This window comes from Entelurus aequoreus, linkage group LG25 (genome assembly GCF_033978785.1).
Source record: "Entelurus aequoreus isolate RoL-2023_Sb linkage group LG25, RoL_Eaeq_v1.1, whole genome shotgun sequence".
NCBI lineage: Eukaryota > Metazoa > Chordata > Actinopteri > Syngnathiformes > Syngnathidae > Entelurus > Entelurus aequoreus.
Genome location: NC_084755.1, coordinates 24,861,982 through 24,882,478, shown reverse-complemented (window position 1 = coordinate 24,882,478; position 20,497 = coordinate 24,861,982). Strand labels below are relative to the sequence as shown.

The 20,497-nt window shown below is 37.8% G+C and overlaps 1 protein-coding gene across 1 annotated transcript; it reads left to right on the top strand.

Annotated features, from left to right (window-relative positions):
* Nucleotides 1–9,066: 9,066 nt before the first annotated feature.
* On the top strand, nucleotides 9,067–18,602 carry LOC133642419 (metalloproteinase inhibitor 2-like). Its single transcript, XM_062036589.1, has 5 exons — nucleotides 9,067–9,288; nucleotides 13,978–14,057; nucleotides 14,125–14,227; nucleotides 18,191–18,312; nucleotides 18,382–18,602. Exons 1-5 carry the CDS (start codon nucleotides 9,159–9,161, stop codon nucleotides 18,556–18,558), a joined length of 612 nt encoding a protein of 203 aa, XP_061892573.1. The 5' UTR covers nucleotides 9,067–9,158; the 3' UTR covers nucleotides 18,559–18,602.
* Nucleotides 18,603–20,497: the final 1,895 nt, after the last annotated feature.

Below are 20,497 nucleotides of genomic sequence, written 5' to 3'. Positions count from 1 at the left end.
CTATTTTCTATATGTAAAATACACAATGGATGTTATACTTTTGTAATGTTTTTTGTCTCTTACAAACTTAAAGTGTAAAACTGAGGAAGGAAGATCATTCAGAAGACCATCCAATTTCTGGAGCTTCTGTTTCTTCATGCTGTTATCTGTCGAGCTGCACACGCTGGAATAGAGTAGTGAGGGCAAAATTAATTTGACAGTGCAGTGTGAAAACTGATTAGTTTGTAATTAAGTAAACACAGTCTCAAAGGAATATAACCTGCAGAGGCACTTCCTGATGAAACATCCACATTTCGATGTCCATCCCCTGCCTTGGGCTCTTGAAACTGCGGCCCTCTTCATTTTGTAGTTGAATAACCCTGTTATAGGACCATGTTCCTTTACATGTATTTAATACAACTCAAGCTCCATATTTTGATATAAAGGAATCAACAAAATACCGTATTTTTCGGACTATAAGTTGCATTTTTTTTCATAGTTTGGCCGGGGTGCGACTTATACTCAGGAGCGACTTATGTGTGAAATTATTAACACATTACCGTAAAATATCAAATATTTAGCTCATTCACGTAAGAGACTAGACATAAGATTTCATGGGATTTATTGATTAGGAGTGACAGATTGTTTGGTAAACGTATAGCATGTTCTATATGTTAGTTATTTGAATGACTCTTACCATAATATGTTACGTTAACATACCAGGCACGTTCTCAGTTGGTTATTTATGCGCCATATAACATACACTTATTCAGCCTGTTCACTATTCTTTGTTTTAAATTGCCTTTCAAATGTCTATTCTTGGTGTTGGGTTTTATCAAATAATTTTCCCCAAAAAATGTCACTTATACTCCAGTGCGACTTGTAAATGTTATTTTCCTTCTTTATTATGCATTTTCGGCCGGTGCGACTTATACTCCGGAGCGACTTATACTCCGAAAAATACGGTAGGTGGGGAAAGGGAAGTTTGGGCTTCTCTGCTTTGGCTGCTGCCCCCATGACCTGACTTCGGATAAGCGGAAGAAGATGGAAGGAACAGAATACATAATCATTTAATCGAGGTTTATTTGTATTGCACCTTATGACATCACAATGTTGCACAGGTGTGTACAAAGGTGAAATCAACCATCCAATTATGCAAGTGATGGAGAGTGTGGGAGGAGCCTGCAGCAATAAAAGGCTGCTCATCCACCCTCCTACAGAAAGTAGAAGAGAGGACACCAGACTTACCTCTGAATTTCTTCTTCAAACCTTCTCTTCTTAGCTACATTTCATCTTCCATGATGAGTTGGATGAAGTGTTGTGTGTTCCCCCTGGTGCTGCTGTGCATGTGGCAGCTGCAAGAAGGAGCACACACCTGCACATGTACCGTAATTTCCGGACTATAAGCCGCACCCGACTATAAGCCGCACCAGCTAAATTTAGGGGAAAATACAGATTGCTCCATATATAAGCCGCACCCGACTATAAGCCGCAGGGTTTTGATGTGTAATTAGCGTAGTATATAGGGGTTCCTGCTACCACGGAGGGGATTGTCGGGACAGAGATGACTGTTTGGGAACGCAAAGCGTCCCATTTATTAACTATAAATCTTTCAATCATTCAATCAAACTTTCACATCTTTGACATGGCGAACAGCATTCGTGCAGAGTACAAATAATACAATGGTGCAAAGTAATACAAAGTGCTCTCCTGTACGTTATCAAAATAACCAGCCTACCGGTATATGAAAAGTCAGTCTTTAATCATTGTGTCATCGTCTTCCTCCTGCGTACTAAAACCACCGAAATCCTCTTCGTCTGTGTCGGAGAAGAACAGGCCGTAAATAAGCCGCACCCTTGTATAAGCCGCAGGGACCAGAACGAGGGGAAAAAGTAGCGGCTTATAGTCCGGAAATTACGGTATTTATGACCATCCACAGACGGTGTTTTGCCATGCAGATGTCGGTAAGTTCAACATCAAAATGTTATTCAGTTAGCGTTTGGTTGTACATATTTAATGTGTTTGCCTCCAGTATTTATTTTTGCATGAAGACAAGAAGAAATGTTAAGTGTGGTCAAAATGTTGCTAACGTTAAATGTGTAAATTTGAGAATTTTTTTCCCCAATGCTTTTCTGTGTACTTTGTGGAAAAAACAAATTTTTTTGCATCAATGACAGCTCTTGCATGTTCACAGCTCGCAAAAGTACTTGGTGTTGGTGTGGCTTTTGACAGTAATGAAGGTTTGCCTTGTTTAAGAGCCAAAATGGCTATCAAAGCTTGATAAGTAACACATTAACTTTATTTTTATTATATACCTCAGCAAAGAGGTATTTTTGACTGATCATGAACATTTTTTCATCAAGTTTGAAATATGGACGCTAAGCTGCCTACTTCCTTTTTTTTTTTTTTTTTTTGACACTTTCGGTTGAGTTCCTGTCTAATTAGTGCAGAAACCGCTACACTAAAACAAACTGATCAGCATCACTGTTTTGCCTTAGATCAGGGGTCGGCAACCCAACACGTTAAAAGAGCCATTTTGGACCAAAAATACAAAAACAAATCTGTCTGGAGCCGCAAAATATGAAAAGCTGTATCTAATTGATATAATGAAGGCAACACATGACGTGAGTGTCTATATTAGCCTACTATCAAAATTACTGTGTCACAGGCTGAAGCAAATCTTCGTTGACAGAAATGTTGAAATGTAATATTAATCCTAAACATTTTTACAACATTAGAAACCATTAGTAAATCAGAGGCTACTCCGAAGGTGAGACAACTCCTGGAAATGACTGGCTTTTAATGGCCAAAGGTATATATGTGTGTGTCCAAGTTAAAGGAAATGGCAGGCTGTCTTCTTCTAATGGATTTATTACAATCTTTGGCAAGCTAAGTCATGTTTGGTGTGGTCTGGAACAACATGGCACACAAACAACTATCTGAAATGCAGCCAATTTTACATAGAGATAATGTGTCATGAGACATGCAAAACTAAATTATATACACAGAGGTTAAAAGTAAAGGATATTAAATGAGCTCAAATATACCTACAAATGAGGCATAATGATGCAATATGTACATGCAGCTAGCCTAAATAGCATGTTAGCATTGATTAGCTAGCAGTCATGCACTGACCAAATATGCCTGATTAGCACTCCAACAAGTCAATAACAACAAAGTGCAACTTTGTGCATTCACGCACAGTATACAACGTTTGGTGGACAAAATGAGACAGAGGAGTGGAAGATTTTACATGTGAACAAACTGTTGCGTCACAGTCCACACTATGGCGAATTCAAGAACCGCAGAAATTAGTAGGACAAAATGATTTTCACTAAATACTGTCATCAGTGAAGCATACACACAAACATATTAAACAGTCGGCTTTCTAACAATTGGGAAGGTTTGCGTCATGTTTGTCCTCAAACAAAAAACATACTAAAACAAAAAATCTCCACATCTTTTCCATTTTCAATCCTTTTTTAAAAATGCTCCAGGGAGCTACTAGGGCGGTACTAAAGAGCCGCACGCGGCTCGAGAGCCGTAGAATGCTGACCCCGCCTTGGACTAGTATTGCTAATGTATAGTTTACGTTCGGGTTGATTCTATTTCCTGTCAACTTGCTGTCAAAATGGCTGCCCTGAGTGCCTAGCTAAGCACACAATATGGGTTAGTGGCTTTTAGCATTCATTCAATATCATTCTATCATTACCACATATTCTCCAACAGGGTGTTCAAACTTTTTCCAGCAAGCGCTGTGGTCGGTGCAATCGAAGGATGTGCGTTGGATGCATTGTGTACATTAAAGTCACAAAGCGAACTTGTGATTAATTAGACATCCTTCCATCCATTTTCTACCGCTTGTGCCTTTTGGGGGGGGGGGGGGGGGGGGGGGGTTCGCTGGAGCCTATCTCAGCTGCATTCGGGCGGTAGGCGGGGTACACCCTGGACAAGTCGCCACCTCATCACAATTTATTATGGTCCGCTACCTTCTATCAATTCTAAACAATATAGCATATGTCAAAGTATTGTCTATTTTTTTTAGGTTTGATTAAAACTTTGAAGTTAACTGAAACCATGCGAGTGAGTTCAGAACACCTGGGATTAATTCAAATGTGTGATTAATCACACTTTACATTTTGGAATCTAATTTCAAATGTATGACAGCATTACCAAACCATTTTGACGATCTGCTGTGGGCCTAAATTGTCCACTTGGCTGCACTTTGGACACCCCTATACTAAAATGATTTAATCAAATTGACATACATGTTTTGGTTGTTGAGGACAATGCAGGATCTACCGCCCAAACATTTATTTTGGCACTGATGCCATTTGAGTCCCTACATGACTTTATCATCCGCAGATGCCTTTGTTGGTTTTAGGGAGTTTCCCAGCAGGCACAAGACATTAAAATGTTGATAACTCGTTGAATTGGGTCTTAACATTCAGCAACTTAAACCTAGACTTGGAACAACATGCTTTTTGAATACATTTGATTAATGTTGGGTATGACATTGATCTGACATTGAAATTTGGACATTTCCCGACATTAGACATAGTTGTCTCTATTTACAAATACAACTATGTGAAATGACATGTATGTATAATCTGTCCTTTGACTGCTGGGTTGTCTTCAATCTAGTCAAAGATTGACTGGCTTTTTTGTTTCTAGCCATCAAGGCAAAGGTGGTTGCAAGGAAGGCTGTTGACGGTGATTTTAACTACGACATCAAGTATGACATCAATCTAAGGTTGATAATTAAAGTCAATTCTTATGTCAGTTTGCACATTTTTATTTAATTTATTTTTTCCAGATCTTAAAAGGCCCTCAGACACTATGATACCATCTACACTACACCCTCTGTGGTATGATTCTGATCAACGGTGTAGAATATTTTATCCCAGGTAAAAAAAATCCTTGGATTTTCCTGCATGAAGATGGTAGACCGAAGTAAATTCAAACTTTTTTATTTGAAAATGTTTAGTTTCTAAATCCTTTTTAATACTCTTGTCTTTTTTCCCCCATTGCAGGCCAACTGAAGTCTGACGGGTTATATCCTGTGACTACCCTGTACCCTGGGAAAGCAGCCACGAGATCCTGGTAGAGCGTTAGAAGATGGGCTGTGATTGCAAGGTAAACACATATAATTGTTTTTTTGTTTTTTAAATCCTAATCTTTGCTTAATCCTCCAGAAAACTCCCTGCGCCGCCGTCCCGTGCAGGATCTGCAGCCCAACTGAGTGCTTGTATTCGGTCAGCAACGAGCAGGGCGAATAATCTGCCTGCATCAAGAGAAGTGATGGTTCTTGTGCCTGGTACCAGGAGGTCACCTCAACCCAAAAAGGTTAATGGACATTAAAAACCCTAAATGTAAATAGCAAATAAATCTGTTTAAAGCAATGCGGTGTCTTTACTGTGTTGAGGTTGCATGTTTTCAAAGAAAATCACGATTTCAGCACTGCTGCACAAAGTACTGCTTCAGCAGAAACTAAATTTAATTGTCACGCAAATTAGGAATTTTATTGTTATAAGCAAAACATGTAGACAGACAGGAGGACACTGGACAAACTGCTCGCCATCATGGACAATCCTGCCCACACACTCCATTAGACAATTGAGGGACGGCGGAGCTCATATAATACTTGCCAACCTTGAGAGGATTCTGGGTATTGGTTCTGTTGTGTTTATGTTGTGTTACGGTGCGGATGTTCTCCCGAAATGTGTTTGTCATTCTTGTTCGGTGTGGGTTCACAGTGTGGCGCATATTTGTAACAGTGTTAACGTTGTTTATACGGCCACCCTCAGTGTGACCTGTATGGCTGTTGATCAAGTATGTCTTGCAGTCACTTACGTGTGTCTGCAGAAGCCGAGTACAACATGTGACTGGGCCGGCACGCTGTTTGTACGGTGAAAAAGCGGACGCGACAACAGTTTGTAGAGGACGCTAAAGGCAGCGCCATCACGGCACGCCCTTAATATTGTTGTTCGGGAGAAATTAGGGAGAATGGTTGCCCCGGGAGATTTTCGGGAGCGGCACTGAAATTCGGGAGTCTCCCGGAAAAATCGGGAGGGTTGGCAAGTATGGCTCATACTCCAACAGGCTCCTTCAGCTTCGTTCCCACAGTGTTCAAGAACTCCTTCACGCCGCACTCCATCCAGCTCTATAATCACTCCCCATACAGCAATAGATGATATTTGTCCATAACCTGACCGCTTCTGTTAGCTACCTCTCTTTGTTTATAATGTATATTTTCTGCTGGATCTACTCTATTTTATGCTGCCCCATTTTTTTTTTTTGCTGCAGCTGTTACATATACTGTAGTATTGTTCATGGCAATTGTTATATATTATATACAAATATAATATATCAGTATATACTATACCAAAGACTATAAAAATGGGACCCATTACCTCCCTGCTTGGCACTCAGCATCAAGGGTTGGAATTGAGGGTTAAATCACCAAAAATTACTCCCTGGCACGGCCACCGCTGTTGCTCACTGCTCCCCTCACCTTCCAGGGGTTGAGGGTGATGGGTCAAATGCAGAGGATAATCTCACCACACCTAGTGTGTGTGACAATTATATAAAAAAAATAAATAAATAAATAAAATAAAAAAATAAAAAAAAAAAAATATATATATATATATATATATATATATATATATATATATATATATATATATATATACTGTATATATAATATGTAAATATTACATATATTTTATATTGTAAAGTGAATTGTGAATTATATTTATATAGCACTTTTTCTCTATTGACTCAAAGCGCTTTACATAGTGAAACCCAATATCTAAGTTACATTTAAAGCAGTGTGGGTGGCACTGGGAGCAGGTGGGTAAAGTGTCTTGCCCAAGGACACAACGGCAGTGACTAGGATGGCGGAAGCGGGAATCGAACATGGAACCCTCAAGTTGCTGGCACGGCCGCTCTACCAACCGAGCTATATCGCCCGAGCTATACATATATTGCTACTACGGTACATGTTTAGTCTACTTTATACCTGCATTATCCTTTCCATCCTTTGTAACTGAGCTACTGTGTGGAACAATTTCCCTTGTGGATCAATAGTTTGTCTAATGTAATTTCTGGATTTTAGGGTTTCTTGGCAAAGTTAAATCTTGGGTGTGATTTGAACGTATTAACTTCCTTGGCAGTAAATGGATCTAAATATGTAATTGCAATTTTTAACAGACTCAAACTGAGCAGACTTTAGCTACTGTAAAGATGTCACACGTATATCAAACTAGGGACATGTGTTATATAATTTGGCCATTTTATGTTACCTTCACATGCTTTTAGTTAAAAGCTGTGGTAAGTTCAAGAAAATTGTGATCTACCTTATGAGCCACAACACTGTATACAGCAAAACTACAAAAATCCATGAGCATCAACTCAAAGTATGTCAAAACACTTTGTAGGGTAAGACCATGTACATGTATTCAATATACCCCTCAAACCCCACATTATTTTCATAGAAACTGACTATATAAAATGAGGTATTTTGTGTATTCAGAAAAGTGGAGTTTGATGACAAAATCTTTATATGGACTGAGACTCAGCTGTACATGTTAATGCATTGTACTTAATTCGGTAAAACAAAGTTAAAATGTTAGTTTGCTCTAATAAACACAAATAGGCCTGTTTCATTTTTTTTTAACATTACCTGTCAACATTGGCATTTCAAAATATAGAACATTTCCTGGGAAAATAAGGACTTTTAATTTTTATCACAAATCACTGTTAAATTAGCTGTATAAAAAAAGTTCAGACCCTCACAGGTTTGAACTCCTGTCCCTTGTATCAGCCAGGAAAGAAGGACAAATGTGATTTCTCAGGAAAAATGGGAAAGTTGATAGGTATTGTGGCGCTGCAGTGAAAAAAGTTACTTTATTTTCCAAAAAATGTTTAATGTTTAAAAATGTGAGGGATGATTTTCTATCAGTAAACTACTAATAGTTTGAAGTGTGTACATGTATTCAATATACCTCTCAAACCCCACATTATTTTGATAGAAACTGAAGATATAAAATGAAGTATTTTGTGTATTCAAAAAAGTGGAGTTTGTTGAAAAAAATCTTTATATGGACTGAGACTCAGCTGTACATGTTAATGCATTGTCCTTAATTTGGTAAAACAAAGTTAAAACGTTAGTTTGCTTTAACAAACACAGAAATGCCTGTTTAATTTTTTTTTAACATTACCATAATTTGTTTGCTCACTATGGTATATTATTTATTTGGTATTTATTTGTTCACTTTTCTGTTACAGAGAACAAGGCAATTAAATAAAATTGCTACGGCATGAAAAGGGGTAGGATTAAATAAGCTCTGCTTCTTCCTACTCCTTTTCGGACGTGCTGTAATGAAACAACTGGAAATGTGTGGTGCATTACATTGTATCGTATGCGTGTTCGAAATAAACTGAAACTGAACTGAACCTGTCAACATTTGCATTTCAAAATATAGGACATTTCCTGGGAAAATAAGGATTTTGGATATTTATCACGAATCACTTAAATTATCTATGAAAATTTAAAAAAAAATTCAGACCCTCACGGGTTTGAACTGATGTCATTTGTATTAGACAGGAAAGGACAAATGTGATTTCTCAGAAAAATAGGGAAGGTTGATTGTTTCCCAAAAAATTGTAATGTTTAAAATTGTGAGGAATTATTTTCTATCAGTAAACTACTAATAGTCTATCGTTTTTTTGCTATCCTACAGAGTCTGAGTCCTTTTTTCTGCTCTGTGGGGCAGCCCTAAGTTGCCATGGAAACAGTATAATGAGCAATAATTGAATGTCTGCCTGGCAACAAGAAACTTGACATTACCAGAAATATAGTCCGTTACGTTTTCTGCTTGTTTTAAATGGCATTTATTGTCTGTGTGCTTTAGTACGTACACATCAAACAGAAAGTGAAAGTGCTGTGGTTTTCCTAAAGTATAGTCACATCAATTGTTTGCTGGGTGCACACAGGTGTGGACAGGGGTGTGCAAAGGTGATTTCAATCAGCCTAATTATACGAGTGATGGGGAGTGTGGGAGGAGTCTGCAGCAATAAAAAGTCCCCCTCAAGAAAATGGAAGAAAGGTAACCAGACTCTTCTCTGCATTGTTTCTTGAAACACTTCCCTCTGGTACAGCTGCTTCATTTTCTGCCATGATGAGTTGGATGAAGTGTTGTGTGTTCCCCCTGGTGCTGCTGTGCATGTGGCGGCTGCAAGAAGGAGCACAAGCATGCACGTGTGCTCCTGTGCATCCGCAGACGGCCTTTTGCCAAGCGGATGTCGGTAAGTCAATGAATATTAAAATGTCACTGAAGTATGTTTCCTTCTTGCATAGTTTATTTTTGCAGCCCTGTGTCTGAATATTCAGGATGAGTGCCTTTTTATTAATGAAAGCAGACTTGTTTACAAGGGACATGCTCAATGTGGTGAAAGTGATAATAATTTAAAACATGCAAATGTTTTTCCATCAATCATGTTTTTGCACCAAAATGGCAACCACAGCTTGACAGGTAAAAAGTACTTGCATTTTTTTCTAATATATTTCATACATTCTCATTTAGGAGGTACAGTATTCAGCTCGACCTGGACTTGTCTCGCTCATGACATGACCTCATTTCCTGTTGGCTTTCGGAATACTTGGGCACAAAGTTATTTAAAAAAATGTGCACTGCATTTTCTGTGTTACTAGAGGTTTTTTGGGGGGAAATAGAACTAATGGTAATTGGTGTTAATGATCATGGCAGCAGTGCACTCCTGCTGATGTCATCTCTCGTCCAGAACTTGTCTATTTAATGACAACATGGCTGTCATGACTCTGCAAGTATAATACTCTGATTTGTATAGTTTACAAATTAGTTTCTGCACTGTCACCGGCTCAAGATTACACTAAACATATAACCACCAATGCAAGCGTAGGTTTCCAATAGTGGTTCAGAACAGTAAGCCCCATTCAGCAATAAGTTCCTAACTTTTCCTCTTTCTTCCTAAGAGGAGCCCATTCAAATTCATGACGTGTTCTTAAACGGCCAAATAGTTCACACCTGATGTTAAGTTGCTGAATGCCATATGGTTAGCATGTACGTGTCTATCATAATTTGCATATAAACACGCCCTTATTTCTCCATATAAGGGCACAATTCTGGCGGAAAAGCCGGACATCAAACACAAGGAGAAAACGCAAACAGATTACTGAAGAGACATTTTTATTATCCCGCGGGGGAAATACATAATGTCAAAATGTAAGTTTAAGAAAGGGGGGACTGCTGAGGTAGCCTAAAGCGTCCAAATAAATAACCATCACTTCGGGCAAATAGGTCTACATGGTCGTGAAATATTCGCTCCTTCCCCAGGGCGCGATCTGCGGCATCTTGCAGTAGCAGCAAAAGCATTGCCGTTGTGTGAGTTGAGTCTTTTAAAGAGGTGTGTTTGCTCATTTTGCTATCTATAGTATTTTAATAAGCAATGGAAGTAAAGCAACTTGTTACACTTAAGAACAAATAGGCTACCCTAAGAGTGCTCTGGAGCACTCGTAGATTTTGTTCTTACCTACGAACAAATCCCAGCTAAGAAAACATTGGTGAATACAAAAATCTCCTTAAGCTTCGTGAGTGGGCCTAAGAACAAAATTTGTTCTTAAGTACGGTTGCTGAATGGGGCCGAGTGTTTCTTAACCAGAAGGCCCACTAGAGGTCGCCAAAAAATGTTTCTTAGCTGCGGTCCATATAGGCCGCAGTGATACTCGATAGCAGCACACTTTTCCACTACTTGTGGCAGTAATGACTATGGCAAACAAAAGTCTGGAGCAAGTAAAACTTTTTAGGTCCAAAAATTGACTAGTGGTGAAGCTGTACTGTTGGCACTTTTATTTGGTCAGCCTTAATCATATATTTAGTTTTATTATTGTATACAAATGTTTTCGTTTTTTTTTTTTTAGCAGTCCCTTTTGCAGTTTATTTAGTACAGGGGTGTCAAACGTATGGCCCGAGGGCCGAATCAGGCCCGTGAACAGGTTTTAACCGGCCCGCAGGATGAGTTTGCCAGGTATAAAAAAAAAAAAAAATTAACCTGACATTTTTAAATGAAACGGCTGTTCTAAATGTGTCCACTGGAAGGGTGAAATAGCAATTATTTGTATCGCTGTAGATCAGGGGTCACCAACGCGGTGCCCGTGGGCACCAGGTAGCCCGTAAGGACCAGATGAGTAGCCCGCTGGCCTGTTCTAAAAATAGCTCAAATAGCAAAGCTTACCAGTGAGCTGCCTCTATTTTTTAAATTGTATTTATTTACTAGCAAGCTGGTCTCGCTTTGTCCGACATTTTTAATTCTAAGAGAGACAAAACTCAAATAGAATTTGAAAATCCAAGAAAATATTTTAAAGACTTGGTCTTCACTTGTTTAAATAAATTCATTATTTTTTTTACTTTGCTTCTTATAACTTTCAGAAAGACAATTTTAGAGAAAAAATACAACATTAAAAATGATTTTAGGATTTTTAAACACATACCTTTTAAATTCCTTCCTCTTCTTTCCTGACAATTTAAATCAATGTTCAAGTAAAGTTATTTTTTTATTGTAAAGAATAATAAATAAATTTTAATTTAATTCTTAATTTTAGCTTCTTTTTTCGATGAAGAATATTTGTGAAATATTTCTTTAAACTTATTATGATTAAAATTCAAAATTATTCTGACAAATCTAGCAAATCTGTATAATCAAATTTAAATCTTATTTCAAAGTCTTTTGAATTTCTTTTAAAATTTTTGTTCTGGAAAATCTAGAAGAAATGATTTGTCTTTGTTAGAAATATATCTTGGTCCAATTTGTTATATATTCTAACAAAGTTGGATTGGATTTTAACCTATTTAAAACATGTCATCAAAATTCTAAAATTAATCTTAATCAGGAAAAATTACTAATGTTCCATAAATTATTTTTTAAATTTTTTCAAAAAGATTCGAATCAGCTAGTTTTTCTCTATTTTCAGTTGAATTTTGAATTTTAAAGAGTTGAAATTGAAGATAAACTGTTTCAAAATTTAATTGTAATTTTTTTTCATGTTTTCTCCTCTTTTAAACCGTTCAATTAAGTGTAAATATCATTAATTAATAACATAGAGTTAAAGGTAAATTGAGCAAATTGGCTATTTCTGGCAATTTATTTAAGTGTGTATCAAACTGGTAGCCCTTCGCATTAATCAGTACCCTAGAAGTAGCTCTTGGTTTCAAAAAGGTTGGTGACTCCTGCTGTAGATGATGCTACATATGTACAAAATAAACCACATGATAGTACATCAGTTGAGGAAAATTATCAAACTACATAAATAACATACTGTAATTTTATTTAGATTTTTATCTTGATTGAAAATTAACACTATCACAATTTCTCCAGAAAATATAAATAACAGAATACTATTAACCGCAACATGTGTAACATAAGTGTAAAAAAAAATCCCAACATTTGTTCAATTTCAGAATGTGTTTTTAAACAAAAAACAATCTGAAGTTGTCTTTATTTTTAAGTCATCGTGCCATAATTTTACCAGTCTGGCCCACTTGGGAGAGTACATTTTTCTCCATGTAACTCCTGATCTAAAATGAGTTTGACACCCCTGATTTAGTACTTATTTATGTAATCAGCCTGAGTTAGGCTGTGATCGTTGTAATTAACACATGTTTAATATCACAAAGGCTTATTAAAACTAAGGTTAGGTATAATTATTGACTATGATTCAAGTCAAAGGTAAGATTACTAATTCAGTGTTTGAGTGGGCCCCTCTGTAGTGGAAAGTTGTGCCCCAAGGTCAAAAAGGTTAATCCCTGGTTTAAGAGAGCAGAGTTTATTTATATTCTAGGAAAAAAAAAAAATCATCAAATTGATACTTTTGTCTTTTTCCTGGAAAAATTAAGGGACATTTGATTTGGCATTTAGGCAACTGCATGACTCATTTTACCAGTGGCGGTCTGTGCGTTTCTCACCTGGGCCTTCAGTGATGTCCAACTTAGTCAGACTTTACCTCTCAAAATACCGTAAGTTGTCGCCACATGGACACGGCTGGAGAAATACTATACAGAAACCCACTTGCACACTACCGGGCATTGAAGCACATAAACAGTGTACAAAACTGTATTTTTCGGCGCATTTAACATACTTTTTTTTTTAAATGCTTCAATTAAATTATTTATGTGGTACTGTCAAAATTAAAAGAATTGTATGAAAAAATTTAAGAAATATTTCAACGCCAGTGATACCGTCCTAGTCGGTTGATTTGTGTGAAAGTCGCGGGCAAACCATTTAATTGACGAGATAGCTTCCAGTGCCGATTGTAGCTGAGATAGGCTCCAGCGCCCCCCGCGGCCCCGAAGGGAATAAGCGGTAGAAAATGGATGGATGGATGTCTGTCGACCTCGTCTCACAAGACAAGTTTCTCTTAAGTATCCTTCTTGAAAATTGCCTTGCAAATATATACAGTATCTGCTACCTAATCAACATTTTGCTCTCCTCTTGTGAGTACTGGTGAGTTTTCTATGGCTCCGGTGCCACTTCCTGTTCTCGCAACTTCTGATTGGATACTCACTGGGGACTCCCAAGTGAGTATCCAATCACAGCCTAAGGCCTTACTGACAACAACTTGTGATCTGATTGGCTATGGCAATTGTCTATCAACTGTATGTGCCCGTTCACTTACGGATGCCCGCATTGTTGATTCTGAAGGCCTCGGGCAGATTTTGTACAGCATAGCAACATAAGCTAGCTGACTTCTGATTGGATAAAAACTCTAACTTGAAAACAGCAATGGAAAGAGCATAATATGACATGAAGATAATATGAATACTTTTAGATATTTAGGGAAAGTAAATTTAAAAAATTACATTTATCTTTATGATCATGATTTCTGGCTGGCAGATACTTTTGTCAGTTTTAGGGGATAATATTTTAATGGTCAAAATGCTGACTTGCTTCTCGTCTTTCTAGTCATCCTGGCAAAGGTGGTCTCAAAGATGGCTGGTGTCACTGAATTTGCTGACATAAAGTACACCATCGACCAGACAAAGGTCATTAGACAGCATTTAGACTGTTAATGTTTTATATGCATGCACATTTTTATTTTTTATTTTCCAGATGTTCAAGGGTCCTCAGAAGATCATTGATGCCATCTACTCTGCACCCTTCTCTGCAGCTTGTGGTGTGACCCTGACCGTAGGTGAACAATACTTTATCACAGGTAAACATCCCTTTTTTTATTGCTGACATCTGATTTGGTGGAATTTTATCAAACTGTTAAATGTTCTCTCCTTAACAATTTACTGTGATATTTACAGGCTATAGAGCACACTGGTATTTAATTTACATATACCAAATTGTAGAAATTTTACATATTTGCTGCAACGGACCATAAGCCGCAGATGTCTACTGGTATAAGAGATTTTGTAAATGTTAAATTTGCATTTTTTAAAATTTATTCCAATCAGTCTCTGTCACATGGCAGTAAAACAGCTGATCAAACAAAACTGAAGTCGGACCCACTAGCTGTGAAAGCTAGCTCTCCAATCAGCTATACCGACAACTCCGCAATGACTTTTTGGTGATTTTACGAAACTAAAAGAATGCCATTGGTTAATACTAACACTTCTAAACGTGTTTGCATACTTGTTAATGCTAACGATGCTAGCTTGAATACATTACAATTGCACGTACAAATATGCATGATTATGCATATTGTCAAACTTGCAAACGTGGCTCGGAGTGATTAATTAATTATTTTGAGCGGAAACATTGTAGATAAAACGGGATATACCGTATTTTTTGGATTATAAGTCGCACCGGCCGAAAATGCATAATAAAGAAGGAAAAAAACATAAGTCGCACTGGAGTATAAGTCATTTTTTGGGGACATTTATTTGATTAAATTCAACACCAAGAATAGACATTTAAAATAAAAAATAGTGAACAGGCTGAATAAGTGTACATTATATGAGGCATAAATAACCAACGGAGAACGTGCCTGGTATGTTAACGTAACATATTATGGTAAGAGTCATTCAAATAACTATAACATATAGAACATGCTATACGTTTACCAAACAATCTGTCACTCCTAATCGCTAAATCTGATAATCTTCCTCGAATATTTGGTATTTTACGGTAATGTGTTAATTTCTCACAAGTCACTCCAGAGTAGAAGTCGCACCCACGATGAAAAACAAAAAACTGACTTATAATCCGAAAAATACGGTACTTCCAGTTCAAGGAGCCAAACGGGAAGCAAATTTTAAACCTGCAGTGAGCAAACTCGGCCAAAAGATGGCGCCAGCGAACGAACAATGAATCACCTTTTCAGTGTCTTTTTGTTTTATGAAAACTTTTTGCTCAATACGAAACATTATGGCTGGTAAAAATGCAAAATCCATAAATTAGCCACCGGGTTGAAAGCGTAGAGGAAAAAATAGTGGTTTATAGTCCGGAAAATACGTTTGTTGCTTTGGGATCCTCAAGACCAGGCCTGGGCAATTACTTTGACTCGGGGAGTGGGGGGCCCCCAAATTTAGAGGAAAAAAATGTCTGGGGGCCAGTATATCTATTGTTAGGAAAATACAAAACCTCACAAAGTCTGATTGAATGCTAAAAATGTTATGACAGACCGCCTTAAAAACTGAATGGAATGTTATTGTTTTCTATGAATGATAAACCCCTGAATATTGAGAACATATGAACGTCACACCCCCTCTCAATCGACATATTTTACAATCAAGCCAAATGCAACAAACACAGCGAAATATGACCGTGAAGGGTAAAACAAAACGTCTACAATCTGATATATCACTAAGCTTTAGAACTTTCTTGTAAAAAATCTCCTTCCGCATCTGTCCCTGACACCCGCATTTCAGACTCTGGAAACACTCTGTGGAAACTCTCCCCACCCACACTGCTTGGTGCCTCGTCTGAGCTGCTGTGACGTAGATTACCATAGTAACTAGTAGGGTTCTACGGTATAAGGGTATTATAGTACCGCGATACTAATGAATCATATTCGGTACCATACCGCCGCTGAAAAGTACCGGTCCGCCACACCCTAAGATTTTTTTGTTTAAATTAAAGCCATTAATGCAATTTTTTCTCGTCCCCTTTATTTAGAAAAGTATCAAAATAATATTGGTATCAGGACAACACTAGTCACTAAAATATCATGCAAAAGCACAGATTCCAACCATTGAAATACTTTGTATAGTTGAAGACTTACGGCCATTAGAAAACATGACTGCACATCAAAATGGCAGATACACTTTCCATCTTAAAGATCTAAAAAAATATATTTGGTAATGTCTGGCGGGCCAGATTGAAAAGCTTAACGGGCCACATGTGGCCCCCGGGCCTTAATTTGCCCAGGTCTGCTCAAGACAAAACCTCTTTGTAAGTAACTAAATTAAGGCCATGACAACACTACATATAAATATAAAATTATTTAGACTTCTTGTCCAAGTGTGCAGATTTTTGGCCTTAACTGAGCTTTTAGGACACTCCAGCTTTAGCATATGAGTGATGTGTAACATTCAGCATTTTGCTGTCATGTTTAAATCTTTTAGATAATAAAGGGGAACTGCCATCTTTTTCTGGAATTTTGCCTATTCACAATAATGACTTAGACTTAGACAAACTTTAATGATCCACAAGGGAAATTGTTCCACACAGTAGCTCAGTTACAATGATGGAAAGTGTAAGGATGGAAAGGACAATGCAGGTATAGACTAAATATAGTGATATAACATTTACATAATATATGTACAGTATATTATATATACTGGTATATGTCTATCATATACACAATATATAACAATTACCATGTACAATATTACAGTATATGTGACAGTTGCAGCATAAAATAGAGTAAATCCAGCAGAAAATAGAAATAATGAGACTGAAGAATTTTTTGTTGCATTCTAACATGTAAAAATTAACTCATTCTTGGTGGCTAGCAATGAAGCTAATGCGAGCAATCTGTTCTACATCTAACTCACTTTAAAATCCCTTCAAAAACAGGTTACGTATGTAACCTGTATAATGACCAAGCTGTAGCAACATTGTCATTGTAAGAGTGAACACTGAGGAACTCTTTTTCTAGCGTACTAACTACGGTATTAGCCGTAAAAGCAAACTACGGAAAAGAAGCTGGCTTCTAGGACAACACGAAACCTGTTTTGAGTTTGTAATGGACAACACAATGTGATAGGACAATCTGTACTGACTGGAAAAACATGAACAATAATACAGTATCTGTAAAATTTTGGCCCACATTTCATGCTTGCCAGACAGCGTATATGTACTGTAGTTATTAACAAGCCAGGTGTTCTGAGTGTATCATGAACAATATTTAAAGTGACTCACTTGACGGACAGTTGTGCGTTTGGTCCAGCTGGGGGTAAAACAAGGGGGTATTGACTTTTATTGTATTTCCACTGAAGCAGTAGGTTTTAAAAACATGTACAATTTGTTATAATGCACAACCAAGCCAGCTGGGGTTGCCCCAAATGGTGATTGGCCAAAATGCAGCCAAATGCATGCATGGATAATTTTCTTGAACCAGCGTTGCAAAATGTGCATTTTAAAGATCCATGTTGGTGCACGACATGCCCTTAAAACACTTACTCAGCAGTTCTAGTGCTGTCCACTTAAAGAGCTATTTTTATTTTAAATAAGTCTGAGGTGACACAAAATTGTTTCTTGAAATTTAGACATGTTGCGGATATTTGATAAGTTCTACTGAGAACATGCTTTTTTTGCATTTAACTTTTATTGCTAATCTTTTTTTTTAATTTTTTTAATGAAGCTACACCTGTATGAGCTACAGTGCTAACATTAGCCATGTTTTTTTAATAGCAACATGTTTGTTTTAGGGGACTGTTGGCAAAGCGCCATGCTTCATTTAGATGTGTAGCGAAGCCTGTCAATTTACAAAGTTCTGTTTGAAGTAGTCAGTTTAGTTAATGTTGGTGTTTTTGAGACTGATTGATTGAGACTTTTAGTAGTAGGTTGCACAGTGAAGTACATATTCCGTACAATTGACCACTAAATGGTAACACCCGAATAAGTTTTTCAACTTGTTTAAGTCGGGGTCCACTTAAATTGAGACTAAGTGATCTGTCCTAAGACAGTCTTGTAAAAGTTATTTTTTCTTAATCTTTTATTGCAGGTCGACTGATCTCTGACGGGTCCCTGCATGTCTCGCTGTGCAACTATGTTGTGCCCTGGGAAAGTATGAGCGCCACCCAAAAGATCCTGGTGGAGCGTTACATGATGGGCTGCGATTGCAAGGTAACGGTCCAAGCTAATAAAACGTCAGACTTTCATTTTAAGAAAATCTCATCTTACTTTATCCTCCAGATCACTCGCTGCCGCGCCGTCCCGTGTGGGAGCAGCGGCCCAGCTGAGTGCTTGTGGTCGGACTTGCTGACTTTGAATTCTATCAGTGGAGAACAGGACAAACAATCTGCTTGCATCAAGAGAAGTGATGGTTCTTGTTCCTGGTACAAGGCGACCTCACCCAAAAAGGCTAACTGACGCCACAATGCAAAAAATTGTATAAATAAAAATGTTTGAAGAAATGCAGTTTTTTCAGTGACAGTTTGAAAATAGATGGATGGATTTTACCAAACATCGTCGACAATCAAAGCATGATCATAACATTCACATTTTGTGTGAAACTTATCTAAATATGGAAGTGTAGCTCCTCCTCTGAAGGAAAGTGCTCCTAAAGCAGGAATACTAAATCTTTTTTTTTTTTTTTTAATCATTTATTGTCATTAATTCGTGTTTGTCCTTTGTGATGAACTGTTTCAAATACCTTCCGTTCATGGTGTTAAACTTTAAAATGATCTGTCCAAGGGACACTTAAAGGCCTACTGAAACCCACTACTACCGACCACGCAGTCTGATAGTTTATATATCAATGATGAAATCTTAACATTGCAACACATGCCAATACGGCCGGGTTAACTTATAAAGTGCAATTTTAAATTTCCCGCTAAACTTCCGGTTGAAAACTCCTTTGGATGATGAGTATGCGCGTGACGTAGAACAGAGGTTCGGCTCCCCCATTGAAGCCAATACGAAATAGCTCTGTTTTCATCTCATTATTCCACAGTATTCTGGACATCTGTGTTAGTGAATCTGTTGCAATTTGTTCATTGCATTATGGAGAAAGAAGCTGAGCAAGCAAAGAAGAAAGTTGTCGGTGCGAAGCGTATTTTGCGAGGGAAGTCGGCAACACAACACAACCAGTGTTTCATTGTTTACATTCCCGAAAGATGCAGTCAAGATCGAAGAACTCTGACAACAGACTCTTACCAGGAGGACTTTGACTTCGATACACAGACGCCTGTAGAGAACTGGGACAACACAGACTCTTACCAGGATTACTTTGATTTGGAGACGCAGACGCGGTACCGTGAGTACGCAGCTGCGCTTCCAAACATTTGATCGCTTGCCCGTACGTACGTGTCACGTACGTAACTTTGGTTTAATATATAAGCTTTATGAACCTTGGGTTAGGTGAACGGTCCTTTGGGCTGAGTGATTGTGTGTTGTGCAGGTGTTTGAATTGTATTGGCGGGTTATATGGACGGGAGCTAGTATACTAGCTCCTAGCTATAGCTAGGAGCTAGCATAACAAACACCTAGGTGTTTTTATGCGGGATTAATTTGTGGCATATTAAATATAAGCCTGGTTGTGTTGTGGCTAATAGAGTATATATATGTCTTGTGTTTATTTACTGTTGTAGTCATTCCTAGCTGAATATCAGGTCCCACTCACGCGCTTCCAAACATTTGATCGTCATCCCGTTCGTACGTGTCATGTATGTAACTTTGGGTAAATATACAAGCTTTATGAACCTTGGGTTAGGTGAACGGTCCTTTGGGCTGGTTGTGTTGTGGCTAATAGAGTATATATATGTCTTGTGTTTATTTACTGTTGTAGTCATTCCCAGCTGAATATCAGGTCCCACCCGCCTCTCACAGCATCTTATCTGAATAGCTTCAACTCCCCACTAGTCCTTCACTTGCACTTTCCTCATCCACAAATCTTTCATCCTCGCTCAAATTAATGGGGAAATCGTCGCTTTCTCGGTCCGAACAATAGGGAACTTTGCGGAAATGTACAACTGACTACGTCACGCTACTTCCGGCAGGGGCAAGGCTTGTTTTTGTCAGATACCAAAAGTTGCGATCTTTATCGTCGTTGTTCTCTACTAAATCCTTTCAGCAAAAATATGGCAATATCGCGAAATGATCAAGTATGACACATAGAATAGATCTGCTATCCCCGTTTAAATAAAAAAAATTCATTTCAGTAGGCCTTTAATAATTTATATCCACCTGCGATTTTTGAGTTAACTATGAACAATGCGATTAATCCCAATTAGAAATTTTAATCGTTTGACAATAGTTTTTAGCTGCGATGAAATATTTTACCCCTTTAGTTGGGCCACATGTTGCAAAG

What these genes read in the sequence shown, in the direction of transcription:
- LOC133642419 (XM_062036589.1), top strand. Translation starts at nt 9,159, where the DNA reads ATGATGAGTTGGATGAAGTGTTGTGTGTTCCCCCTGGTGCTGCTGTGC. An exon ending in ACACCATCGACCAGACAAAG is followed by an intron (nt 14,058 to 14,124) that starts GTCATTAGACAG and finishes TTTATTTTCCAG; the next exon opens with ATGTTCAAGGGTCCTCAGAA. An exon ending in TGAACAATACTTTATCACAG is followed by an intron (nt 14,228 to 18,190) that starts GTAAACATCCCT and finishes CTTTTATTGCAG; the next exon opens with GTCGACTGATCTCTGACGGG.